Consider the following 27,474-nt stretch of genomic DNA (forward strand, 5'->3'; position numbering starts at 1 on the left):
TTGGAATCCTACTAAAAACTACATTTTCTTTTTGACTAGAGATAAACCTAATTTGATCACGTAATGGTCATCTTTGTGTTGGGAACAATTACATTTGAGTTTATATTTTAAGCATTTTAAAAAATTTTGTTGCTTTCTGCTTTCATCTTGATATAACATGTCAATGGACGATATAATTAAAGTTGTTTGAGGCTCAGTGATTGATTCAGAATAATGAATCTATGGAGATCTTAGAGAAGGTAAAACCTGTGCTTGACACATGTAGGAACTCAGTATCTCTTAGTGTCTTCTTTTATTGTTTAGGTTACCAAAATGGAAATCCTTCAGGCCCTGACATATGTAAAGATGTGGTTTGAACAAAGAGTAGCATTTTTTAAAATACATATGTCAAAGCAATTTTTACATAAGACATCACGGAAAGGATATCATTCCTTCACTTTTAATTTCTAATTTGGAAGCTGAAATAAGATCCTGCAGCTTCTCCAATTCCTCCAATTAAAGGAATCAGTCCTCATATATGAGGCAGGGAGATTCCTCCAAACCTTTCCCATAGCACTTGGCAAGTGCAGGAAAGTTACTAAAACTAATCTTGGCTCAGGCAAATCCCAGTCCCTGTGCTTGTACCTAAAAGTAGATCCAATGCAGGCCTTTTTTGGTCTCGTTGGAAATAGATCTTCCAAATTAGTTGGATTGCCAGAATGGTAATGATTAACATCCCAAAAGTTAACTTCACAGTCATAATAACAGGGGCATTGTGAGACAGAGAATCTAATGGTTAAAGAAAGAAGGAGTATCTCATAATGATCACTTGTCTGTCTGGAAAAGCCCATGTATTCATGAAGCTTCTCTGCCCTCTGTCCACATCTGTCCCACCCATGAACCCTGCCAAGCCAGCCAGATGAGCAACACAGAAATATCTGTCTTTCCTTGGACAGAGAAGAGAATCAATAAGTCTGAGATCTTTTGATTTATATCATCTAGCAATCAAAGGTATCTTAGTTACTCCTTTCATATGTTACTACATACCTCCAGGAGGCTATAAAAACTGATAATCTTAAAATGGACAGTGAGTGTGACCCAAAGTGGATGATCTCATGACAGTACCCCGAGAAGAGCTTCTGGAGCCCTGACCTTGAATCACGATCTCTTTCTGGAGAGATCTTTGGAAATAATCAACTAGTAATAATTAGTAATGACTAAAGTGCCTATGTGCCTATCACTGAGGAGGAGTTTCAGATGAAGGTAAAAAGTAGCAAATGTGTCCCAACCCACAGGGAGCCCACACTTGGCCAAGGGACACGAACTGGCTGTTAACAAGCAATGATGGACAGACACACTGATAGACAGATGCAGCATGCATATGTCATTCATTCAGAATGCATTTTACATACCATTAATAAACATTTATAATGTACCAAGCAATGAAATTCGTGCTGCGATACCTTAGTCAAATTTATATTAACATTGTAAACACTTTAAACAGCATTTCTGATTAAATATCGAATAACATTCCAAGTTTTTCTCTTTTGCTCCCTTTTTTTCCTATAGTTTGACCAATAAATTGAAGAAGGACTGAATTCACATCTGGTGCTGAGATTACCTTCCTTTGCTATTAAAGTCAACATAACTTAAGTCAGATAAAACAATTTGATTTGGGTTCAATATGGTGCTATTTTGATCTGAAGGTCAGTCTACCAACAAGCAGGAACAGTTTCTCATTATTTTCCTTCACCACTCCATGCAGTCTTTACTGAAGTCCTTTGAGCAATGTCTGACCTCTGTTTCAATATTTCTCACAGATTTCACAGGCTGTCACCACCACTCAGCCATCACTAACACAGACAACTGTAATGGAAACGGTAACTATGGTGACCACAAGGGAACAAATCCTGGTAAAGCATGCTCAGGAGGAACTTCCACCACCACCTCCCCAAAAGAAGAGGCAGATAACTGTGGATTCTGAAATTAGGAAAAGGTGAGAGCATCTTATTTTTGGCTTTATCTGTAAATGAAGCAGGAAAACTCATTTATAGCTGTTTTGATGGGGAAGTTTTTACTTGAACAATATTTCCAGAAGCCTCAGGTACCTATAATGTCCATTAATTTTGTGAGAAAAATTCCGAAGTAAGTTTAAAAATTTAAATAATAAATCACTATCCCAACAAAAACTGAATGCTTAAATGGAAATGCTGTTTTCTGGATTAAAATAAGAAACCATAGGGATGAACTACCATGGACATATTTTAATACTGAAAGTTTCTGTTTTTCTTGTAAAGGGCCTGCTTGTTCAGTCCCTAGTTTTGAATTAAATATCTTTCTTCCAGTAATGGAAAGTACATTTTAATGAAGAAGTACACCTATAATAGACAAGATCCATTCTGCTAGTTTACGAGAACATAATGTCTCAATCTGCGCATCCTAAATCAGGAGTAATTACGGAACAGATTTTCTGTTCTTTGATATTTATAAAGTCTTATCTTGAAGGTGTTAGAATTTTTAACTGATCTTTTTGTGGATATTCTCAACTACACAGTGTAGCTAAATTAGGTATTATGTAAATCAATGGATTATTAAAATGATGGCAATACAATTTTATAAATGCAAAGCTAGCATGAAAATAATAAAAATGGTACAATTTTCCTTTCATTCCAGTAATTGTAATTCTAAGATTAGGAAAGAACATTAAAATTTGCCTTATGTTTCTAAGCAGTATATCGTTAGGAATGTATAGAACACTTGACATTAGAATGTGCTTATACCAGGGTATAGAAGTAAGGGAAGAACACATACCTAAAAATAGTGTGTCAGATGTTCTAAGCAAAGGAAAAAAACCTAGAAAAGTTATTCAAATACATTATTTGGGATTTTCAATACTTCTCTATTATTTTGTGACTTATGACTTGCTTTGATAATCTAAAGTAAATCAGTGGGCCTATTCTCCCTGGTCTTGTCTGCCTGGCTGAGCAAATCCTCTAGTCCAGGGGTCAGCAAACTAAGCCCTGCATACAAATCCACCCTGCTGCCAGTTTTTGTATGGGTCATGAGCCAAGATATGTTTTTACATTTTTTAAATAATTGAAAATAATCGAAAGAATAATAGTTCATGATATGTGAAAATTATATGAAACTCAAATTTTGGTGTCCATGTCCATTGTAGCAGTGAAGAGAAACTTCTCCTTCACCCTGGAAAGTTTACTGAAAGATCAACTCACAATAAGGCCAAATAATAAGAAAAAGAGATTTATTTACTGTGTGCATGGGGAGAATCACAAAGTGATTACCCAATATCCCAGTGGGGTCCAGAAGTTTATACACTCTCATTTTAGAGGGGCAGGGAGATAAGGAATACAGCCAATTCTGTTGAGTGGCAATATGTGGTTACTAGGGAGGATGAATAGATACTTGGGAGACTGAATGGATGGAAGGTGGGAAACAGATTGAGTTGTAAATGAGTCTATTTAGAAACTAAATTAATCTGAGAGACAGGTATTGCATTTAAAATTATTTGGACCAGGTCTGGTTACAATCTTGATCTTCTTTCCTGCAATATATTGAGATAACAAGGAGGGGAAGTGAAGTCAGTTGTTCTTTTTTATGGATCTGTTTTTTTGTTTGTTTGTTTGTTTGTTTTTAATGAAGAAAGAGGGAAAGCCCCTTCCAATGCCTATTGATTTCTAAGGGTCTTTAATTCAAAACACTCTTTATACCAAGTAGTCATAGTGTGAGGTGAAATTTCCTGAGCTCCTTCACCATAAATAAAGTTTCAGTGGAACACAATCACACTCTTTTATTTATGTATCATCTATGGTTACTTTCACATTACAAAGGCAGGGTTTGAATAGTTGTAACAGAAACTGTATAGCACACAAAGCCTAAAATATTTACTAGCTGGCTCATCACAGAAAAAGTTTGTTGACACCTGCTCTGGTCATATGGATCTCAAATTCTATGAATGTTAGCATTCTTTTTGGAGCAACAACTTCCAAGGACTCTACTTATGATGGTAGTTTAAACTTTAACATTAATTGATGAAGAAAAAAATTAATGTCACAAATAAATCAGTAAAGCTTTCAATGAATTTGTTTTCTATGAATCATAATTGAATCATAATAGCATTCACATTAATTTATTCAATGTCACATTAAATATGTATCTACAGAAAATTCTTAATGGATACATGTATTTATGGATATTTTGCAACATTCCAACAGTTCTCCAAGCAGAGTAATATGGAAACCTAGTTGCCTAACACTCCTAATTTCTTCAGGACTTGACTAATATAGAAATTAATTAAGCACATTGATTCATATCAATAACTGTCTTCAAAAGCTTATTCTTGAATCCTGTTTTGAGAATGCATTTGGTTAAAAAAGTATTTTCTAACTTCTTTTTGTTATCAGGAAAGAGTGGCTAGTGGTGAAATACTTTGTCTCCTAAATTCTGTTTGTATAATAACATGTTTTCAGCAGTATTTGTAAGTGCCTAGAATGAGATATCCGATTAGGAACATAAAGATTCCTTAAATAAAAGCTAACACTTTATTATATGCTCAGTACTAGATTCAATGCTTTATCTTCATAGCATTTATTCTTCCCAATAACTTTCCAAGATGTCTATGACTATTATTAATGTTACTATTATACACAGCTACAGAGCATGTGAGCCAGGATTTCAGCTGTTGTAGCCTGGCTATAGAACCTGGATAGTACAGTAAAACATCTCTTTAGTAGGCATATGACTAAGGTGATCTTATGTCTTAGTTTACCTGAAGCTATCCCAGATTATACTTGTTGTCCCAATATAATTATATATAGCACTTACACTCTCAAATATGTCCTGATTTGGAAAAACAATTATATGAACATTCTATATGTAAGACACTAGAGCAATAAATTTAGACTGAACAAAGAGAGCAAATGAGCAAGCATTTAGGAACAATTAAATTTAATAATTGATAATTGCCTACAGGATGAAATGTGGTTAAAATATTATAATGGTTAAAAAGGCATCATGCCAACATGACTGAAAGCTTTATGTTGGCTAGTGTCACTCTCTTGTCCCATGTGAGAACCACTAACATTTCACTGTGAATATTATAGTCTTGACAACCTATTGAATGCAGTTCTTTAAAAAATGATGTCCTCTTTCAGCTTTTGTGCCACACTACCAGTTGTCCCCCTACCACTCTTTACCTGACTTGTTTTCCTCGCTCTGCCTAATTCCCATGGGAGTATCTTGTAAATCCATCTCTTTGCTTTTCTGACTTCTTTACATGAATTTTCTCCTCTCATTGATTCAAGTCTGGCTCTAAATGAATGACTCTCAAATAGTGTAGCTCTATATCTGACTCTCTCTCTCAAATTTAAGTTTTATCTCTCTAAAGCTGTGATCTGGGTATTTCTACTCGTACATCCAGCCACTGTGTCACGTTTCATTTTTATCAAATACAAACATTTGTTGCCTCCAATTAACCATACCTACTTAATACATTGCACACACATTTAAGTTATTATAATTCATTGCCTATATGTTTAAAGGAGTAGCAAATATTAGAAAAAAGTCATGGCCTTTGGAATCAGAGTTACTCAGGTTTGAAACTTGCCTGTTTTAATTACTAGCTTATTATCTCAGGCAAATTACTTAATATCTGTACCTCAGATTTAATATTCTCGCTTTATAAAGTGCTGTGAGGATTAAGGGGCATTTCATATAGTGCCTGTAAGGTAATAAGTGTTCAATAAATATAATAGTTATTATTTTTGCTGTTTAGTTGAGGTACAGATGATGAAGATGGAGGAGATGGCAGTGGCAGTAGAAGTGGAAGTGATGGTTGTAGAGGTGGAGGCAATAGAGGTGGTAATGATGGTGATGGAGGTAGTGGTAGAGACAATGGTCATGTATAACTGATAGGGAAAAAAAATTCCACAATAAACATCATCTCAAACTTTACGAATATAAAAATACCTTATCTTCCTCTTCAAAACACAGTTTACCACCTAACTTCTCCAGTTCTATCAATCTCTTTCTCCTACTTTGATCCTTATTTATTATTATTGGTCAGGTTCCATCATTTCAGTAATTTTTCAATCATTCTAACTGCCAGCTTCATAACTTAAGCCCTATACCTCCCTGTAGTTAAAGTTATCCCCCTTTCTAATTAATATACCTAAAAAATAATGTCTGTAATATGTTGCTTTTATGCTGGCTCTCCAGACCTGAGATCCCCATAATTACAATTGCCTCCAATATAAAATATAAACCGTTTTATTACTGAAAGCTAGGCACTTGTCCATGAGGCTGCATCAGAACGAGGAAAAATGGTTGAGGAAAAGGAAAAAGAAGTTAATTACTTTGCCAGCAAAGGAGGAAGATGGCAAACTATTGTCTCAAAGCCCAAATTTTTCTGTACATAAGCAGCGATATAGAGCTTTTAAAGGGAGGGACCTCAGTTCTAGGCTATTATCTTTTAACTACAGTTAATTATTTTAATTGTCCCTTCCCTGCTGGGAGGACCACCCAGACCTCCACCCCTCCTGACCACCTGCCTGAGGCAGGGATGTAGGTCTCAGTTCCCAAAAAGAGTAGGGGAACTTTTAAAGATACATAAAACATCTTTTGTCATTTTTTCCAGGCCATTCCCTCTATTACATTTTCTTATAGTATTCAATTTTATTATCCTCCCACTAATTTTATTTTATTTTATTTTTTTTTAGATTTTCCACTATACATTTTTTTTTATTTAATTTTACAGAATCAAAGAGTCTAACAGTATATCTTGTTAGATACAGTATGTCCTCATAATGTATACATTATTTCTTGTACAATGATATGAAATAATATGGGAAATGTTCATGATAAATTATTAAGTGAACAGTGCAAGTTAAAAACAATAGTTTCATATTTTTTTCCCCACCCCCCCTTTCCCGAGTCAGCACCTTCAAGTGTTACCACTCCCCAAACGGTGCGCAATGCACTCATTGTGTAGGCATGCCCCCATCCCCTCCCCCACCCCCCACCTCAGTCTGATGTCCAATTGGTGTCGTTCCCAGATTTGTATTTAGGTGATGATCAAGGAAACCACCTCCCACTAATTTTATGTCTAACTTCCCCCAAATCTTTCCACTTCAGCCAATAAATCACATTATATTTGTTTTGCTATATGCCTCAATGCCACACACATAAAATTTCTCATCACCAATCACAACAAATGAAGACCGTTATTACACTTCTTTATATTTTACTTAGATTCCATTACAGTAAATGCCATTTGTATAATAAATAACCAATAAATATTTGTTGGAAGAATTAATGGTACAGTTCAACTAAATGTAGTAACTATAATTTGACATTCCAAAATCATTTAAGAATTCTATCTAGCTCTCCACAGAATTGTTCTTAATAATAAACTTGTGACCATTCTAATAATTTTTAATAATTCTGACTTTACCCATTAGGATATAGTTATTTACTAAAAACTATTAAGGGATTTAAAATTCAGTTTTGTACCACAGTATAGTTTTTTAATTATCTAAGCTACATATAGTTGATTCCCTACTAATTATATGGTTTTAACATATGTTGTATATACAGCATAAATTGTCCTCCTTATACTAAGATTTATAACAGTGTTTGATGACCTTGGGTCACAAGGTAATTATTTCTAACAGTAAATTATCCCTGTAACTTGGTGATATTATTTTACATATAGGCAATTATCAGAGTATAGAATTCAGACTAGTTTATAGCTAGATCTATTATCTAGTTAATTGATATTTATCCAGGAGATTAGTTCCTAATCATGTAGCAGTTATTTTAAGAGATTTTTCACAAAAGCTTTAATTTATATTTTTGTATAAACCAGGTGAAACCAATGGCAAATTGAATCCTTTTTTAAATAAATGCCACCATGAATAAAGATCATTTTCCCAAGCGAAGTATTAACAAATGAATATATTTGACTTCAAGGGCAGTATAGAGGCATTTAGAAATATCTAAATTCACCTGGTCTCTTTTCCTCGTCTCCAGCGTAAGCAGACAGAGTGTGAGTTTGCTTTCATTGGCCATGTCCTGCATGAGTACTAAATGGCAGGATAAATTGGCTGGTCTACAGACCTGCATTAGTATTGTATATTCTATTTTTATATTTAATTGTTTTTGCTTTTTTGTTTGGTTTGGTTTCTTTCTTTTTATAGCTGCTTCCCAGATATAAATTTGTATCACATCCCTGGAAAGAAGATAGATAAGTGTTAGATAAGACCTTTCTTTCTGCAGTTTTATGAGATTCTTGTCTAAAACAGATTTGTTTTATTTATTTTAACTTATCTTCCTAAATTAAAACCTAGAAGTTGTAAGCTAAAAGATATAAACTTATTTGAAGAACCTAATTAGATGATTAATGTGTCTATGAGCTAACTTTTTATTTTCTATATGATAAATTGATCCTAAAATACTTGTGGTGTTAGACACTGTAATAACATTTTTGCTCCTTGGCACAACCCATAGAAACAAAGCATTTCAGATGATTGGCTTCTTTTTTTCTAAGGAGACTAGACTTGTCCATGGTTACAGGTTAATTGAGGTCCAGAAAGGTTAAATAACTTGCTTTCAGTTGCAAAATAAGGACTAGTACTGAGTGTTCTAATTTTCATTCTAGTGTTATAGCTGCAATGCCATGCATCTTTTTATATATTAAAGTCAAATGACCTTGATCATAAACGCACATTTCAGTTTAGAAACTACTCTTGGTGAAAAACAGAAATCTTCCATATCATCTTCAGATCTCTAAAAAGGTAACCATCTAATTAATGTTCTTAAAATATTTTTGTCATGTAAGTCAAGAATAAATCAATGACCATGTTTGGAAGAATGTAGTAATGTGAATTCTAGAGACAGCTACTCAAAGTGCAGTGCATGGAATAGTACAATCACTTAGGAGCCTGTTTGAAATACAGATTCAGGGGCCCCTCCACAAACCTGCTGAATCAGAAACTCAAGTCATGGCCTCAGGAATCTTTTATAAGCTCTCTAGGTGATTCTGATACACAATGAAGTTTGAGAACATTTGTACAAGAACAGTGGTGCTCATGGTTTAGCACACGTTAGAATCACCAGAGTTTCAGATTCAATAGATCTAGGTGGTAGCTGAGAATTTTAATTTTTAACAAGTTCCCAGATGATGCTGGTGCTGCTGATTCAAGGCCCATATTTTGGAAATTAATTCACTAGAGTGTCAGCTCAGTTACGATCTGACTTTTGATTGTTTTTCTCCATGCCAGCCCCAATAAAGGGCCATCTACTCCAGACTAATCTAGATGCTACTGTTCCATCTTTTGATACCTCTGCTCTTTTATGTGGAAATACTCTATTCATGTGTGTGTTTCATCCACTAGACTTACAGCTTCTCTAGGCCAGGGCTCATTTCTTACTTCTGACCTGGTATGGGGTCTTCTGTATAGTAGATACCCAATGCATGTTCTGAACAGAATGCATTATAGTGATAATTGATCCTAAAAGATACTAGATATATCTCTGGGTGTCTGGCTACAGCAGCTATGTGCAAATGTATTCTTCCAGAATGCAAGGCATAAAGGAATATCAACAGGGAAGAAGACAGGACCCCATTCTCAGAGCTGTGACATACAGTTTTCTTTGTTCTCTGAGTGAAGAATATGATAATCACACTTACTTATTCATCTAAAAGAAGCATAGTTGAGTGCAAAGAAAAGTCCATTTTTAATCAGAAAATCTGAGCTATCTCTATTCCCTTACTTCTGCTTCTTTCCTTCACCCTCTCCTACTCTACAACAAGCACTGAAACTGCTCTCAGCAAGGTCGCCAGAGAGCTCCTTAATTGCCAGCTCCAAAGGTCACACTTTAGTTCTTTTCCTTCTTGACCTTTGTGTTGTGCTTGACAGGGAAGATTAGTCCTTCTTGAATTTTTTCTCTCCCGCAGTTCCTGGGGCATTGTTCTCTCTTATTTCTTTTCTCCCCTTGGTTTTTAGATTGTCCTGCCAGTCTTTTCTTCCTGTCTTTTTAATGTCAGTCTCCACAAGATTCAAATTTTGGGTTTATTTTCTTCTCATGACACTTTCTTTTCCTGGGCAATATCGTTTATAATCTTGTCTTCATCAGTCATCTATGTCTTATGATTCTCTAATTAACATTCCTAACTCATTCTCTTCCTTGATGCTTGTAACTATGTAATCCAAATGCTTATTGGCTAAGTACACCTGGATTTCTTTCAGGAATCTCAAATGTGGTTCTGCAGTTTAGATTATACAACTCTAGAAAGTGTCATTCACCTGGGCATGGTAGTGTATGCCTGTAGTCCCAGCTACTCGGAGACTGAGGTAGGAGGATCTCTTGAGACCAGGAGTCCAAGGCCATCCTGGCAGCAAAGTGAGACCTCACTTCTAAAAAATGAATAAATAAAATACAAAAATAGAAAGCATCATTTACATCACAGTCTCTATGAAAGGTGCATCCAGGAGTTCTGTAGTGAACAACCTGTGTGGCTGTTCATGGTAATCTTGATATCTACCACATCACAAAATCCCTCCAAGTATACCTGTTAAATTCTCTTTAATTTAGTGTTTCCTCTACATCCATGCTGCCTTAACCCTAGTTCAGCCTGAAAATTTTCTGCATGAAATTCTTAACTGATTTCTCTGCCTCTGGTCTCACCCTTCTTATCCATACTCTTCACAGCCTCCTGAGAGATATCTTAAAATATACTTTTAATTAGAATATTCCTCTACCCATAATTCTTGAAGTGCATGGCATAGAAATTCTTTTATGATCTTTAGCTTCCTAACTCTTCAGCTTTGCTCCCTTCTCCCCTGCCCATTTTTTCTGTATACCAGTGCTACCTACTCAAAATAGTCTGCTAACTTTTTATTACAAGTCCACAAAGAGATAAGGCGGTTGAGCCTGAATATAAATCAAGGTACTGCTTCCTTTGTCAAGAAAGCTTCGCAATTAAAAACAAAATCAGGTGAACCAAGTGTGCTTAGTAACTTAGGTGATTTATATTCTGGTGAAAACTCTTTTCTTCTCCCAGAGTAGTAGCAAACAGTTCACAGATGGCTATAGACCATATTTGGAGTGGCACTGCCCTATACTTCAGTTTTAATTAACCACTCTTTGGTCTCAAAATGCTCTATGCTCTCTCAAACTTCTATTTCTTTACACATACTGTTCTCTCAATGTAAGATTCTCTTTAGTTACCTTTCCTTTTCCCACTCCCACATTCTTTGTGCCCCCCACCCCCCAACAATCTTGTCTCTTGAGGACTATAACCTCCCAGGTGCAAATCTCAGCCTTTTTAACACTTCTATTACAACACTTGCCAAATTTTACCGTAAAGACTTTGTTTTTGCGTATCTGTATCTCCAGTAAGCTCCTTGAGGGAAGAACCATTTATTTTAATCTCTAGACCTAGTGTTTAAACTGGAAGTCAGTCCACAGTAGGTTTTGAATAAATATTCATTGGATGTTGAATAGGTATTTGTCAGGTTTTTGTCTGAGTTTTGTCAGGAAGATAAAAACCACTCTAGGTGTTTCAAAGACAGGAGGCATAATACAAGGAATTGGCTGAGCAGATAGTAAAAACTGAGAAACAACACAGGGGATGGAGAGACAACTAAGAGCACTAGCAACGTCAGGAAAATGCTAATATCCCTAGAGCTGGAGGAACAATGCAGGGGAGGTGATGTTGCCAGAGCTCAGAAGCTGAGGCCTTCTAACAGGATCTAGCATCTTTTGTATTATCCTGGATAGAGCTGGAACCCATTCTACTGAGTGAAGTATCACAAGAATGGGAAAACAAGCACCACATGTGTTCACCATTAAATTGGTATTAACTGATCAACACTTATGTACATATATGGTAATAACATTCATCAGGTATCAGGCAGATTAGAGGGGGGAGAAGGGGATGGTTATATATACATGTAATGGGTGCGATGTGCACTGTCTGGAGGATGGACACACTTGAAGCTCTGACTTGGGTGGGGCAAGGACAATATATGTAACCTAAACATTTGTACCCCCATAATATGCTGAAATAAAAAAAAAATTGAAAAAACTATAGTTAGGACTGCTAGGCAGGAAATTGGACTGACGGGTGGAAGGGCTGCCCAGAGAAAACCAAAGCCACAGTGGAATTATGGCTGCTCTAGAAATGCCACCCAAGGTGGTGTGAGAAGGAAAAGTACCTTGGCTATTCTCTTCCTTCCATTCTCCAATATTCTGCCGGTGTTACTGAAAGCTTGGCACTTGTCCTTGAGGTTGCATCAGAAAAAAATGAGAACAAATGTTTTAAGGAGAAGGAAAGAGAAGTTTATTACTTTGCCAGCAAAGGAGGAAAATGGTAGACTTTCTCGTCTCAAAATACAAATTCCTGAACATAAGCATAAATACTTTTATGCTTTTAAAACTTTTTGCTTTAAAACAGAACTTTTAAAGGGAGGGCCCTTAGTTCTAGGCTATTTTTGTTAATAATTCTAATGCTCCCATCTCTGCTATCTCCTGTAACACAAAGAAAAAAAGACATTCCACCTACCTGAGGCAGGGATGCAGACTAGGCCAGCTGTTCTCAAAAAGAGTAGGGGAAGTTTTGAAGAGACAGCATGTCTTTCCCTCTGTTGCATATTCCCCACTCTCAATTTTATGCTTCCATATCTATGGGTGGAGGGGTGACTACTCTGTTACACCAGTGCTTCCATTTGGACACACCTAACTGGAAACTGGAGGAAAAGGATTCTTGGGAAATATATATTTCTCTAATACAGAGTACATAGAAGAACGATGAGGAATAGATGTAAGAACAGATGGACATATTACTGCACAGGTGGATTCTGGCCTGGCATCTTCCACTCATAAAATATATAACTTAAGTCGCTTAATCACAATGAAAATCTATTTCTTCACCTCTGAAATGGAATTTATATGGCCTTCCTTGTTTTTCTTCACACTGTAGAAATTGTATTATATGTGTTTCTTTTGAAGAATGCTTAGGTAAAAATATGCATTTCCCAGGAAAAAGTTGAGTTCTTAATTACTAGTTTAGAAAGTTATCTTCCTATTACCACATTTATATAATAGAAAACAATATTATTCTTATTTTGACATCTTCTAAGAATATTCTTATTAAAGTCTTCCTTGGTCAGAAACCTGTATCTCTCTAAATGAACACACATTATGCTACCATGCAAGTATAAAAATGATGCCTCGCTGCTATGGACTGAATTAGTTCTCCAAAAATTCATATGTTAAAGCCCTGATCCCTGATGTGATGGTATTTGGAAATGGAGATTTGGAAGATAATTAGGTTTAGTGGAGATTATGAAGATGGAGCCCTCATGAGGGGATTAGGACCCTTATAAAATGAACAGCAGAGAGCTTGCTCACTCTGTCCCTACCATGTGAGAAGAAGGCCATCCTCAAGCCAGGAAGAGGGCCCTCACCAGGAACCAACCCTGCTGTCATCTTGATTTTGTAATTCCAGCCTACAATACTGTGAGAAATAAATGTTTATCATTTAAGACATGCAGTCCAAGGTATTTTTTTTTTTTGTTATGGCAGCTTGAGTTGACTAAGAACTGGCTCTATAAATCAATGATTTTCACTTCGTGTTTTGAATAAAATTCATAGAGATGTCCACGAAAAGAAGTAGCTGGATTGAAACAGGTCATGGTGCTAGGGAAGTGGCAGTGGGGCAGTAAGTACACATCAGATTTAAATGTCTTTCCACATTGCACTAGATAGTTTCTGAACCCTTACTGGAAGTCATTTCAACTTTAAAGATCCACAACATAAAAGTATGTTGAAGTCCCTTAAACTCAGCAAGCTCTCACACTGAGAGTGTTTAAAGTTTAAATTGCCTCCCTCAGGGTCCAAGGCATTGTCCAACGCATGGTGGGTTTCTTTGAAAACTCCCATTGTCAGTATGAGTCCAAAGCATTTCAAGACGTGACCACATTGGTTTTCATGGTAATTTTCCTATTCACCCAACTAATATCTAATGGATCACTATGATTTGTAAAACACTCCAATTACCATAACTGTGAGCCATACTTAACCCTTCCCTCAGGAATCTTGTAACCAGCATAAACTAAGTCATGAAGAAGTACTAATAAAATATTAGAAAAGTTGCAATGAAGACAAGCTCACTTCCTGCTTGAGAGTTGGGCATGGAAGACTAATGGCAGAGTTAGTATCTCAGTGGACAATTAAATGATATGGAAGCATTGACCTCAAGATGAGGGACAATGACAATTCTACACAGGCAGGGTACAGCCTGTATACAAATGGAATTTACATAGGATTACAAGTGTTTTTTGCCTACTGCAGAACTGTGGAGTATGGGAATGAGGGAAGTAAAGGATGAGGTTGAAAATGTAGGTTGGGATCACAGTAAAGAATGATACTCAATGCCAGAGTAAGGAATGATAGACTTTAATCTTCTTGTCAGGGAAAGCCATTGTATAGTTTTTGAAAGAGAGAGCAATTCAATATGGCTACTGTGAACCATACCATTTTGACCCAACTTGAGAGTTGGGAAAGAGAGGTCATATCACCTTTGTGCCATGGTGTGAAAATGGGGTCAGCAAATTTCTCTCTCAAGGACCAGCGAGTAAATATTTTAGGCTTTGTGTTCTATACAATTTCTTTTGCAAATGTTCAACTCTGCTGCTGTAACTAGAGAGCAACCATAAACAATATATAAATAGATGAATGTGGCTGTGTTCCAATAAAATGTTATTTACAAACACAGGTGGCAGGCTATATTTGTCCCATGAACCATAGTTTGGGGATTCCTGCATTAATGGGTAAAATGAGATTATTTTACTGTTGTTTTTTCTATATTTTATTATCTTTGTTATGGTTGTGTTTGCAGGTTTTATTCTTGTGATTCCAATAATGGCTTTTACTTTATCAGTCCTTAACAAAACATTTAAACAAATATGACCACCCTCATACATGAGGAAGTGAGAAGTGGCATAGGAATGGCTTAAACCCAATTAAGAAAACGTCATGGAAAATAATAATTATAGTAGCTAACGTTTTTATGGCTTCTACCATGTATCAAGAACTTCTCGAAATACTTTGCACATATGAACATATTTAACCCTGAAAACAGCATTATAAAGTAAATTTTATTATTGTCCCCTTTGCCAATGAGAAAAATGAGTCACAGAAGATTCAAATGACTTGTTCATGGTCACAAAGTTTACAGGAAGCAGTGCAGCCAGGATTTGCACCCAGACAGTCTCACTCAGGACACTGCCTTCTCAAACTCCATGTCTTATTATCTTTCAACAAGTGAAAGGGAATTTCAACAAATTATTTAGCTGAAATTAAAAGCTTGACTGAGAATCTTTACGAATTTGCCAATGTTTGTGTACAGGAACTATGCACTTACTCTAGATTATGGCTATTCTGCATTCTGAGTTCTCATAGACTCTAGCATCCCATAGGAGTATTTAACTATCTTTAAATACAGAGATCTTTTTCATTGAAAATAATGTCTTTAAAAGTTAGATGTCTTTTTCAGAATCAAGACATAAAAAGAAAGTCCCATATAATTGAACTGTTTTTCCAAATTCAAGACTTCAGGAGCTCACCATTGCCTTAATTCCATTATATAATGGCATAAGTAACAATTTTTGTCATCTATGCTTAATATAGGTTCTGATATCAGAAGATGCATCAACAGATTGGAATTTGGGGACTTTAGGAAATTAAGGAAGATTTTTAAATAATAATAAATTTGGGAAAATAATGATTTCATAATGCCATGAGGGTATAATTTATGCAACAAAGGATCATAGTTTAGATTAATAAAAATGTTCAGAATTGGCCCTGGGGGAAAAAAATGTTCAGAATTAATGTCTTAGAGACAGACTCCAGTCAAATTCTGGCATAATCCAAGATGGCACAGTCGTAATCACTAGACTCCATTGCAGCAATGAACAGTAGTTTCATGTTGGCTTTTCCTTATTATTTTTTTAAGGGAAAGTTTCTCTTTCATTTGGAACAAGAGAAAACAAGTGTAGTGTGGTAGAAATCTTTGGATTCAGACAGACTTGGTTTGGAATCTTGACACCATTCTTCATTGTGTGTTAAAACTAAATGAACTTTTTAAAGCTCTCTGTTTGTGATCTATCTATAAAAATAAAAAATATATAATGAATAGCATCCAAGGTTTCATGAGAGATGAATTAATTTTTCTTTATGAAAGCATGTAACATGATCAAGATGCTTAAAATGCTCTTTTTCCTTTTGTCTTTGAATTTGATTAAGTGAAAGTTTAACATTTAAAAAAGTTAATGTTGATGATACAGGAGTAGAATTATAGGCATATTTATAGAACATAAGAGTCCATATATTTTTAAAACGTTCAAAAAATAGTTAAAATTAATGAACTGGAAAAAACTCCTTGGTTACAGAGTCCAGAAAATTCTACCACATTATTTAGACTAAGCATTTCTTCTTAAACTGTGTAGACCTATTTTCTCAAGGGATTCTGTATATTATGACTTCAAGATACTTTTGTGTGTGTGTCAAAATGGCTGAAGGCATTTTAACTGTTCATCTGAGGGTGTCTTATTAACATGTTCTTTGTACACCATTTTATCTACATCTTTGGACATTTTGTGTTTCTCTGTAAGAAAACTTCCATGAAAAATCCATTTGTCACCATGTTATCCCTATGTAGATAAGAAAATGAAAGAAGTCAACTTGAAGACCAGACAAGCTGTGAAAGGGAATGTACGCCCTCTAGTGACCCACATTTATTTCTCACAAGGACATAGCTTTTCTTTTTGGTTTCATCATTTTAAATCAACTTCAAATTTAATTTTAAAATAAATGGCTCAGAATTTTCAACTTGAACATATTACATCGTATGATCATAGATTTATTACTATGACAAGATTTCATCTATCACTTAAGATAATATTTCTGTTAACCTGCGTTAAGGTGATTTTCTTACACAAAACTGTTTTTCAAGGGGACTTTCAATTTATTGAAAATGAAAAATAGGCTTTAGGCATCCGTGGCTTAGCAGCATTTTATTTCCAACCCTCTGGGTCATTCAATTTGTTTGCTTTCACACTCCATGGCTGTGTAACTAATTTCTCTAATATAGTTCTGACATCTTAAAACTTGGAGGGTTTTCTTAGTTTTGAATTTTTAAGATTGGTTCGCTGAAAGTTGTATGAACAGAAGATGTGAAAGTGACTTCTTTTTACCCATGTCACACTTTAGAAATAAATATTATCAATGTATTTTTAAATGATTAACATTTGATACAAAATTAAGGTAGGAAGATTATTTTAAAGTCACTTTTTATCTAACACATGTTGAAATATTTTAGTTAAGTTTTACTTTTTGAAGAGAAGTAATATTTTTGCAGAAGTTTTATTCTCTTCAGTGCAATCGAGTATCCTAGATGTGCAGAGATTAATATCATTGGCACATAACTCAGAGTTTTTGGCATTAATAGCTTAAAATTTTTAAATTACTTGGTTTGTATCCAAGGGCATATGCTTTAAAAGACAGTATTTTTATGTACATTAAACACATAATTTGGTATGTGATAGTTGACAACGAAGAAGACCTACAATTTTGAGAATGATATCTTGTGTTTGAGCTAGAATTCAGATTTTGAGTACACGTTAAATAGGCATATTTTAGGACAAGGTAAACTACACAGAAATTGATTTTTTAGTATCTTTTAAAGATGCATTTCAGTGCAATCTGGAATCATTAAATTTTACTGTACTGAAATGTATTATTTTATGAGTGATGTGCTTAAAATTACACATATAAAACTAGAAATACATTTGAGACCACACAAACAGGTTGTTTGGAAGGAATGTTAATGTAGCGATTTGTACTAACTGAACACAGTGTCCTTTCTCATCAGTCATATTGTTTTAGGTGCTGTGTAAACTGTTGAGAAGACTTTATAGGCTTCTTAATATAAGTGGGAATTATAACATCCTTAGATTTTATTTAATTTGATTGCTAGATGAACAGAATAATGTAATTGGAATATCAGCTGCAGTATAAGGAAAGCTGACCTCAGCTTTGTATCTCAGGCCAAAACCTTGTTAAATAGAGAGGTAAATAAACATTTATGAATAATTTCTAAGAAGTATTTGTAAGTTTCTACTTCAAGATCAGTTTGATGGCTTCTTTTAAGTTTTTATCATTTAAAGGAAGAAGTAAATGAAGATTAGAGAAGTTAAAGTAGTTAATTTGCCTAAGAAAATGGCACAAAGATAAAGATGAAGAATTAAAACCTGGTGCCTTTCAGTTCAGTATAATTTTTAAATTATTTTAATATATTTAGAGAGTATGAGTGTTTTCTGTTACATGGATGAACTGAATAATGCTGAAGTCAGGGCTTTTAGTATGCCCATCACCAGAATAGAGTACAGTGTACCCAATAGGTAATTTTTTAATGCACCATATTGACTTTACATTTAAAACACACTTAAACATACACACACACACACACACACACACACACAAACACTCATATCACACACATTAAAAAATATAAGACAAGCATATGGCCCTATCTTTCCCCCTCTCATCAATGAAAACATACCCACACACCACCTTTGTGTGTGTATGTGTAACTATCTTGATTTGGAGGGGGCAATTTATCTAAATGTCAGCTTATTTTTCTCCTGGTTAAATAGAATTTCCCTTTTAATAATATTCTAAAATTATAAAAAATATAATAACCATGTCCTCAACACATCTCAAGTCCTAAAAATATTTTTTCGCACTAATAGGGTTTATACTGAACTTCATCCGATACTTTGTAAGGCCTCTTGATTCAAGTTTAATTTGTCTCATATTTATTCAATGTTTTAAAGCAAATACTATGGGGAAACAGGCAGAGAGGGACAAGTTTTCTGAGAAGGAAAATTGAAGGGGAAAGAATAGGGAGAGGTTGATCAAGAAAACCTTCACAGAAGATGTATATCTTGAATCAAGTCTGGAAGATGAATCGGAGTTCATTTTCAAATGGTTGGGTGTCTGGAACGAGGAGACTTCCTATATAGCAGTGTGAAATGACAATGTCTTCTCACTTTCTAAAACTCTGAAGAAGAAAGTTGATTATTAAAAATATAACAAATAAAATTGAAAAATCTGGCCAGGCTCGGCGGCTCATGCCTGTAATCCTAGCATTCTGGGAGGCCGAGGCAGGAGGATCCCTTGAGACCAGGAGTTCAAGACCAGCCTGAGCAAGAGTGAGACCCCATTGCTACTAAAAATAGAATAACATTTTTTCTTAACACTTTTTAAAAAATGAAAAATCTTAAGAAGATTTCTTCCTCATATTAATACCAAGTTTTGTTTCCATTAATATTAAAATATATTAGCTTTCTAGCTAATTAAAATATACATTAAAAATGTGTTTGATAAATTACCTTGTCTAGACATAGAGCCCTAGGACCCTGTAAGAGTTAACATATTTCACAGGCATCAGGACTTTATTTTCAGGCTTCTAAGGATGAGGCTCATAAGTTTTTATGAAATTCTACATGCCAAGATGTTTAAATCTGTAAAATGTCCATTCATAAACTTAGTTCACTAATCAAATTAGTAAAGTCTGGAGCTTAAAGTATTTCTACTTTCAAAATTTACATATTTGAGAATGATGAGTTCCAAATAGTATATTGAAAGTGACTGAATTAAAGTTTATGTAAATGTGTCATTTTAGTTTAATACTTTATGATAGTCACTGTAAAGAAAATTAACAGAACACAGTGCCTATCAAGAGGCTCTTCTAACATAATTAGCACAGCTATCATATAGCATGAATTCCACACAAGGATTTGCTATTGACAATAAAAAATTGACAACTTTTTAAATGGCAAGTGTTTTTCTAGTTCTTAGGGATATTTTTCTGTGTTTTTGCCTTTTAATTTATTTTAAACATTCACACACACACACACACACACACACACACACAGATATCTCCCAGTATTGACCATAGGGTGTGTAATCAACATAATTTCCATTTTCTTTATGGGAAATTCAACTGGATGAAGTTGAGTCTATTTGTATAATACAATCTCGAGGAAAATTTTGATCTTCTGAATATTTGATTTATATGCACAATGCCTTTTGATATTTTAAAATTTCAAAAACTGAAGATCTTTTTGAAAAACAATTTTGGTTTATTAATAAACTTTTTTGAAAATAAAAACAATTCAAAGACATGATTGCCCTGTACAATGGGACTTTACAAATTTTAATTCTAGGAGTTTGTAATGAGTATATTTGTGAAGAAGGAAAAATTGTCATTTTACCTATGATCATAAATAATACAGATGTGATTTTAAGATATACTTGAAGGATATAGGACAGAGTATTCATCAATAATCACAGGAGAAAAGAACATTTTGTGAGCAGAGAATAAGAAGTCATAATTTTCTTGTTAGATAAAGGAGATTTTAAGTTGGATAAAGTTAGACTGGATTTAAGTGACAGAGTCTGTGATGACATATAGAAGTATATTAAGTACAGAGTATAGTGTATGAGGAGAGTTAGATAAGTAATGAGGAATATATTATTGGACTGAATCTTAGGGTATAGAAGCCCATTATGAGCAACTTATGATATATAAGCTCATTAACACTAGTTTTATAAAAGTTTTAAAAATGGGAAAAAAGAATTAGTAGAAGTGAGTGATTTTATAAAGAAAAAAAATACATGCACAGAATCTAAGATTTAACGTGGTATTGAAAGTAACTCTTCAGTGCTTTCCTTGAGGGTTTTTAAGAAAGTAACTGAGTTACATCTGTATGATATCTTTAGTTGGTGATTAAATACCCAGCCTCAAGTAATACAAAGCAAGATGGAAAATATTGCCTGCAAAGCACTGGGAATGGTAGATAGCACCCAATGCATACACATGTATAGATTTAAATCAGAGGAGTCTGTTAATGTGCCGTACATCTCAGTAGGGATATCTGAAGAATAGTCAATAGCATTAAAAAACGTGAGCATTACAGGACAAACCACAGAGAGTGAAGAAGCAATAGCTGCCAAATTGACAAGGAATAAAATAAATGTGTAATTGTTATTTGGAAGCCAGGGTCTGAGGAGGATCCAGGAAGGAGACTGCATTCACTGTGTGTTAGAAATGTCACTGAGCCTAAGCATTACATGTAGGCCATTGGCACTCAATGAGAATGTATGGGTGGCCTTTGAAACCCTGCCTCTGCTTCCCCTTCACCCTTCCATCCTCATTACTGGCATGAAGAGATGGGGATGTCTATTGGCACTATATCGTAGGGGAAATGATGCTAGCATCTGACAGTTAACTCTCAGAACTCTATGAGATGGTGATAAATGTCAGATATTGTAGTGTAGACTGACTACACATTATATTCAGACAGAAAAAATGTTTAGCAAGAAAATCAGGGATATAGTTGAAACAATAAGCTTAAATGGAAGCAAAGGAAAAAATATGTAAAAATAAGATTAAGTCAGGAATACCTCAGAGCTTGAATCTTGTAAGAATTGGATTTAGTCTTTACCTATTTCCCATGGAATCAAGATGTCACAATGATGATAGAAAAAAAGTTCAACAACTATGAATACTACAAACTCATTGATATTTTACTTTGTTCCATTTCAGAAAGGAAGTGTAACATATTAACCTGTGTGCCTATGAATAGATTTTTTCCCCTAGGCCAAACACTCTGCTCACAACTGTCCTAGCAAAATTTGAAATCCTATTTTCAAAAATCTATAAATCAAAGAAAGAGTGTTGTTATTCCCCATGGGATCCTTATGTGAAAGGAAAGTTCAAGCACCTTGTGCAATCCTTTTCCAAATTTATGAAATAAGATAAACAAAAACAATTGAATGAGGAAAGATTTCTCTATAGAATTTCACATCCTGTTGCCTGAATTGATCTGATATATTAGAAAGATGTGCCAACTGGTATCCAGGCCTCCCTTAAAATCTTTATGAGTAGAGTAACAAGCAGACAGTTACCATGGTGTTGAATCCATAAAGCCTTCATTATGTGGAGATAACCAATATACTTGGCAGAGCCCCTAGGCTATAAGCTGATTTAATCCTAATTTATTGAGAAGGTGTTTTCTGATTACCATTTTAAAAAGTTCCAGTATGAGCGGAGCCCCAGTTCTGTGTCTAAAGCATTTTTATTTTGTCAAATGAATGCTTCACTAAACCAAATTCCTTGATAATGTTGAGTAATGTTTTCTCATCTCTGTTATTTGTAGAGTTAATACTATGTCTGGTGCATAGTAAGCACTTAGTAGATACCTCATGCTAATGAGAGAGAATAATATAGTAGGGTAGAAGATGATTGACAATGAATTAGGTCTTAAACTCTACTGTATAATGATAGGGTCAAGGAGAATGGACCTGCAAAGAAAAAAAAATCACCGGTGATCGTAGAAATAGAAGGCAAATTAGAATGGCATCATGAAGTCAAAGGAAGGAGAATTTCAAAAAGAATAGTATGGTCAACAGTGTTAAGTGTTGTTAGCAAAAAAGTAAAACTTTCCATTAACTTCAGTAACATGATCATTTTATCAGGCAGCGTTTTTAATAAGAACCCATACCAAGTGTATTAGCGAACAAGAAGTGGAAAATATATCCAGTAAACTGGGCAACTCTTTCAAAAAGTTTGCCTTTGTGGAAGATAAGAGAATGAATAGAGGTGAACATGGGGGATAGGGGCGGGTTGTTTGTAAAAAATAGGAGTCAATAAAATATGTTTAAATTTCCTATGAGGAATGCACGTGAGAGGGAGGGTTTGAATTTATAATAGATAATAGAACATTGATAGACTCAGATGCCTGAGAAGAAGTGAGAGATTAAAGTTCAAAATTCACGTAGTGGGACTGACTTTAGGTAAAAGAAGGGAAACTCACTCAAATATAAGAGAAGGGAAAAAATGTGACTGCACATGCAGGTATAATAGAATGTTTGGACATAGGAAGTGGGATAAAGTCTAGTCTGATATTTGTACTTTTCTCTGGAAGTTAGATAACAAGGTCATCTGCTGAGAGAGCTACAGAAAGAGGGTGGGTCGGAGTTTTGAGAGCTTTGGAAAAAAGTTTTAAATACTTCCTATGGAGAGTCAGAGCTCAAGGGGAAAAATAAGTATGGCAGGGTGCTGGGTTCATTTGAGGCTGTTGATCATGGCCTTAGTTTGGGTTCCCCCAAGAGTAGATCTGGAGACAAAGATTTAGGTGCAAGTAGTTTATTTGTAAAGTAATCCCAGGAAACAAGATAGAAAGTGAGCTAAGAAAAAGAATGCAGCCAATGAAGGATGATACAAGAACAGGGATCAGGTTATTGCTGGGGGCTCAATCCTGCAGGGAACTCTGTGAGACACTGTGTGTAGCATACTTTAAGATTGTCCAACTAAGGGGCAAGAGAGCTGCAATATTCATCTACCAGCTCCAAGCTCTCACTGCTTAAGGGTCATTCCTGAAGTATTAACATCCAGCATTCCTGGTCCGTCCAATGCATTGGCAAATGAATACTTGTAGGCTTTTTTTATATTGGGCCAAAGGAAAAGCAAAAATGTCTCTCTTAAGATATTCTGATGGTCGACATATAGTTCACTGGTTTTGGTGGGTAACTGAATGACCATTGTCAAAGATTATGGATTAAATGAGTTAACATCAATGAAGGGAGGAAGGGGGGGAGAGAGGGAGAGAGAGCGAGAGCGAGAGAGAGAGAGAGAAAGATGTTTTACGGCATTCAACAGGAATCTATTTTTTAATAAACATGAATGAAGAAATAGGAACCCAACAATTAAACTTGTGTATGAGACAAATATACAAAAGATAACAACAACCATATATGATAAAATAAAAATCCATAAATATTTACAATGCACACACAAATGAAAGAAAGTATTGACTTTCAATGACATGGGATTTGGAGGAATTCAGATTCCTGTTCCCTCAATTTCTAGTTGGGTAGCCTTGGTAAATGACAGCATGATAAATAATTAATTCTATGAACCGGGGCCTCCTTGAGGCCAAGGATGTAATGGTGAACTAGACGAATTAAATTTCTGACCCATGGTACTAAGAGTCAGAGGACAATTAACTTAATTTCCCTGAACCTCCATCCCCTTCTATGGGCAGTGAGATCGGTAATACCTAACCGCAGGATTTTGTAGAAGTATAAAATGTGAATATTTTTTTTTGTTGGGATTTTGTATTCAGTGAAGTCCTACATTAGTTTAATTTTAAAATAACTTGCAACTAACACAAAATGTTCTGAATGGTTTATACAATGCAAGTCCTGAAATTTCAGTTTAAGAAATCAGTTCATAAGTTTGTGATAGTAAGTGTGATAGAGATGGCTTAATGATAGTTTGTGTGAAAAATCCTAGAAGTTTTAACTCAACTAAATTTCAATGTGAGTTGAAAGTCTAATATTGAAGTGAAAACACTGATTAAAATTTTAGCTGCATCAATGAAAGTACTGTAAAACAAGACAATAATTGTTTATTCTTCCCCGCTATACTATATACTACTTATATATTCCCTTTAGGTGCCAAATTTTAAGGAAACTAAGATATTAACAAACCATGGAATACCCACTGAAGTAGCTAGGAGTAGGATAGGCTGATGATCAAGTATTTTCTATTGGATTCAAAGAGCTGATTTCAAATATTTGAGGGTTGTAATGAAAATATATAGTATGGTGATTAAAGTGCTTTTATTTAGAATCTTAAATCTTGTATCTTTGTTCTAGTCTACAAATTTCTCATGAAAATTAAGTAAGTCATTTATTTTTTCTGGGGACATTCGTTTGGTTTGGTTTGCTTTGTTTAATATACTGTTAGATTAGAGGAGCTCTAAATTCCCTTTAATTGATGTTTTATTGATATTGATATAATGTAGGAGTTCTTTCTCAAGAAAAATGTACATACATTCAGAATTGCCCCTGAAATTTCAAGTGGTTCTTCGATAGTCTCCCACCCTATGACATAACCATGACTCTTCTAAAATCTATGCTTTTTTAAAGTTTTTTAAAAATTATTTTAATATTTATTATTTGTAATTGAAAATTTAAAATGTTATATATTTTTGGTGTAAACCTGATATTTTGATATATGTATACATTGTGGATGGTTAAACCAAGCTAATTAATATATCCATTACCTCACAGATTTATCAGTGTTTTGTGGTGAGAATATGTAAAACCTACTCTCTTAGCTAGCAAATTTCCACTACATAGTGCAGTGTTATTAATTGTATCACCATGCTGTATAATAGATCTGTTGAATTTATTTCTCCTTACTGAAATTTTGTATCCATTGGTCAGTATCTCCCCAAACACTCCCCATCCCCACAAGCTCCTGGAAACCAACATTCTCTTCTGTTTCTATGAATTCAACTTTTTAAAATTCCACATACCAGTAAGATCACGCAGTATTTATCATTCTGTGCTTGGCTTATACCACTTAGCATAATGTCCTCCAGGTTCATTCATGTTGTCACAAATAACTGACTCTCCTTTTTTAAGGCTTAATAGTATTCCATTGGCTTAAAACAGCGGTCATGCATCATTTCTCATAATTCTGCAATGTGGGCATTTCTTTGGCTCTACATGGTATCAATTGGAGCACTTATTTGGCTGTTTTCAGCTGGAGTTGCAATAGGTCACAAGGTGACAGAAGGCTTTATTCACATGCCTGGTGCTTCATGTTCCTCCCTGTGGCTTCTCTGCCTGGATAGACCAAGCTCCCTTAAAGCATAGTCACCTCAAAGTGATCAGACTCCTTTTATAGTAGTTGTTTTCTCACAATAGAAAGCCCTTACTTTTACTAATATCCCATTTGCCATAGTAAGTCACATGGCCAAACCCAGAGTCAATATGTTTAGAGAATACAGGAGGACATGAATATCAGACATGGGATTCAATGGGGACCACAAAAAGGAATTTTTAGTTTCTTGTAAATACTTTCCAAAAAGAAAGTATCATCTTGGGAAGTAATTTTTCAAACAGTGTAAACATTCAAGCAAAGGCTAGGTAATAGCTTATAGGAGATACTATACAGGTGATTGCTACATTGAGGTGAATAAAATGACCTCCATAATTTTATAAGACTCTATGTCAAAGCTGACTCCAAATTTGAGTCTACCTGATGGGTGAGATAGTGGTGCTATTAATAATAATAGGGGCATTGGGCAGGAGTCTCAGATAGGGAAATGAATGATAGATGTGGATAAATTGATTTTTTTTGTATAGAAGAAAGAGATAATCAAGAAATAATGACCTTTATTCTTTGCTATCTTAGGTTGGATGTCGATATAACTGAACTTCACAGTTGGATTACTCGCTCAGAAGCTGTGTTGCAGAGTCCTGAATTTGCAATCTATCGAAAGGAAGGCAACTTCTCAGACCTTAAAGAAAAAGTCAAGGTAGGTTATGCATTAATTTTTATACATGTTCCTATTTTGTGCTGGTTGTAAACTCTGTGCTTTGTTATTTTTGATTCTATCAGAGTTGATAGATTAAAGCAGTATGATATAAAGTTGTTTAATATATCTTTAAAATATATTTTAGATAACAAGCAAAATAAAATTTTAACCTAGAAAAATCTTTCCATATTCATCTGTGACTGACCAGGAATGCTTTTCATAAATCTTTTTTAACTTGTGTATTATTTAAGTGTAAATTAATACTTTTATAACATGAACTTATATTGATTTCCCTTCATATATTGTTCTGTTACCTCAAGGATGGGCCTTAGCAAGCTTGCAAGCCAAAGTAGAGTAGAGTAGAGTAAAATAGAGTGAAAAAAGAATAGAGTAGAATAGAATAGAATAGACTCCTATGTACACTATGCTTAGGACCCTGCTTATGTTCTCACTATCATTAAAAAGTTGTTCTTTATAGTTATTAATACCTGTCATAAATTATAAGATTTAGATTTCCCAGATACTCATGTATCACTTTAAATAAAAGATGTCCAACCTCTCTCAGTATTTACTTATGATAACAGATGGCTTGCTGTTTTTAGTTCCTTTTGAGACATTATGGTTTTGACCTTCACAATAGGAATTTTTATTAATTTAATAAGAACTGCTTCTTTATCAGGGAAATTATCAGTGCTTTGATTTTTCAACTTTAATGATTATAAAAGATATATTTTTGGTATATGATTGGCAACAGCTTCTAAGAGAATTTCTAACAGGCAGAGTAAATACTCTACAGTGGGAAGGCTAAAGAAACAAATATTATGAATGCCAAATAATTTTAGCTATAAAAAGATCACATGTGAGTGTGCACACTAACTCTGCTTTATCCTTCTAGGATTGAACTCATGAGTTACAAAATCTATATTTTTACAAATACAGCACTAGCTCATATAATAGCTAATGTTTGCTGTGGGGTTGGAACTTTTGGAGAACCACAATAACAAAAAACATC

The 27,474-nt window shown here is 34.6% G+C and overlaps 1 protein-coding gene across 1 annotated transcript in view; it reads left to right on the forward strand.

The window, feature by feature from the left end:
- DMD (dystrophin) overlaps positions 1–27,474 on the forward strand; it is a 1,602,346-nt gene that overhangs the window by 234,259 nt on the left and 1,340,613 nt on the right. Inside the window, exons 12-13 of the mRNA XM_069463910.1 lie at positions 1,800–1,975; positions 26,339–26,462. Of these exons, the coding sequence (XP_069320011.1) occupies positions 1,800–1,975; positions 26,339–26,462 (300 nt within the window). The remainder of the gene's footprint in view (positions 1–1,799; positions 1,976–26,338; positions 26,463–27,474) is intronic.

The sequence above is a fragment of the Eulemur rufifrons genome, chromosome 30 (assembly GCF_041146395.1).
Source record: "Eulemur rufifrons isolate Redbay chromosome 30, OSU_ERuf_1, whole genome shotgun sequence".
NCBI classification, from domain to species: Eukaryota; Metazoa; Chordata; class Mammalia; order Primates; family Lemuridae; genus Eulemur; species Eulemur rufifrons.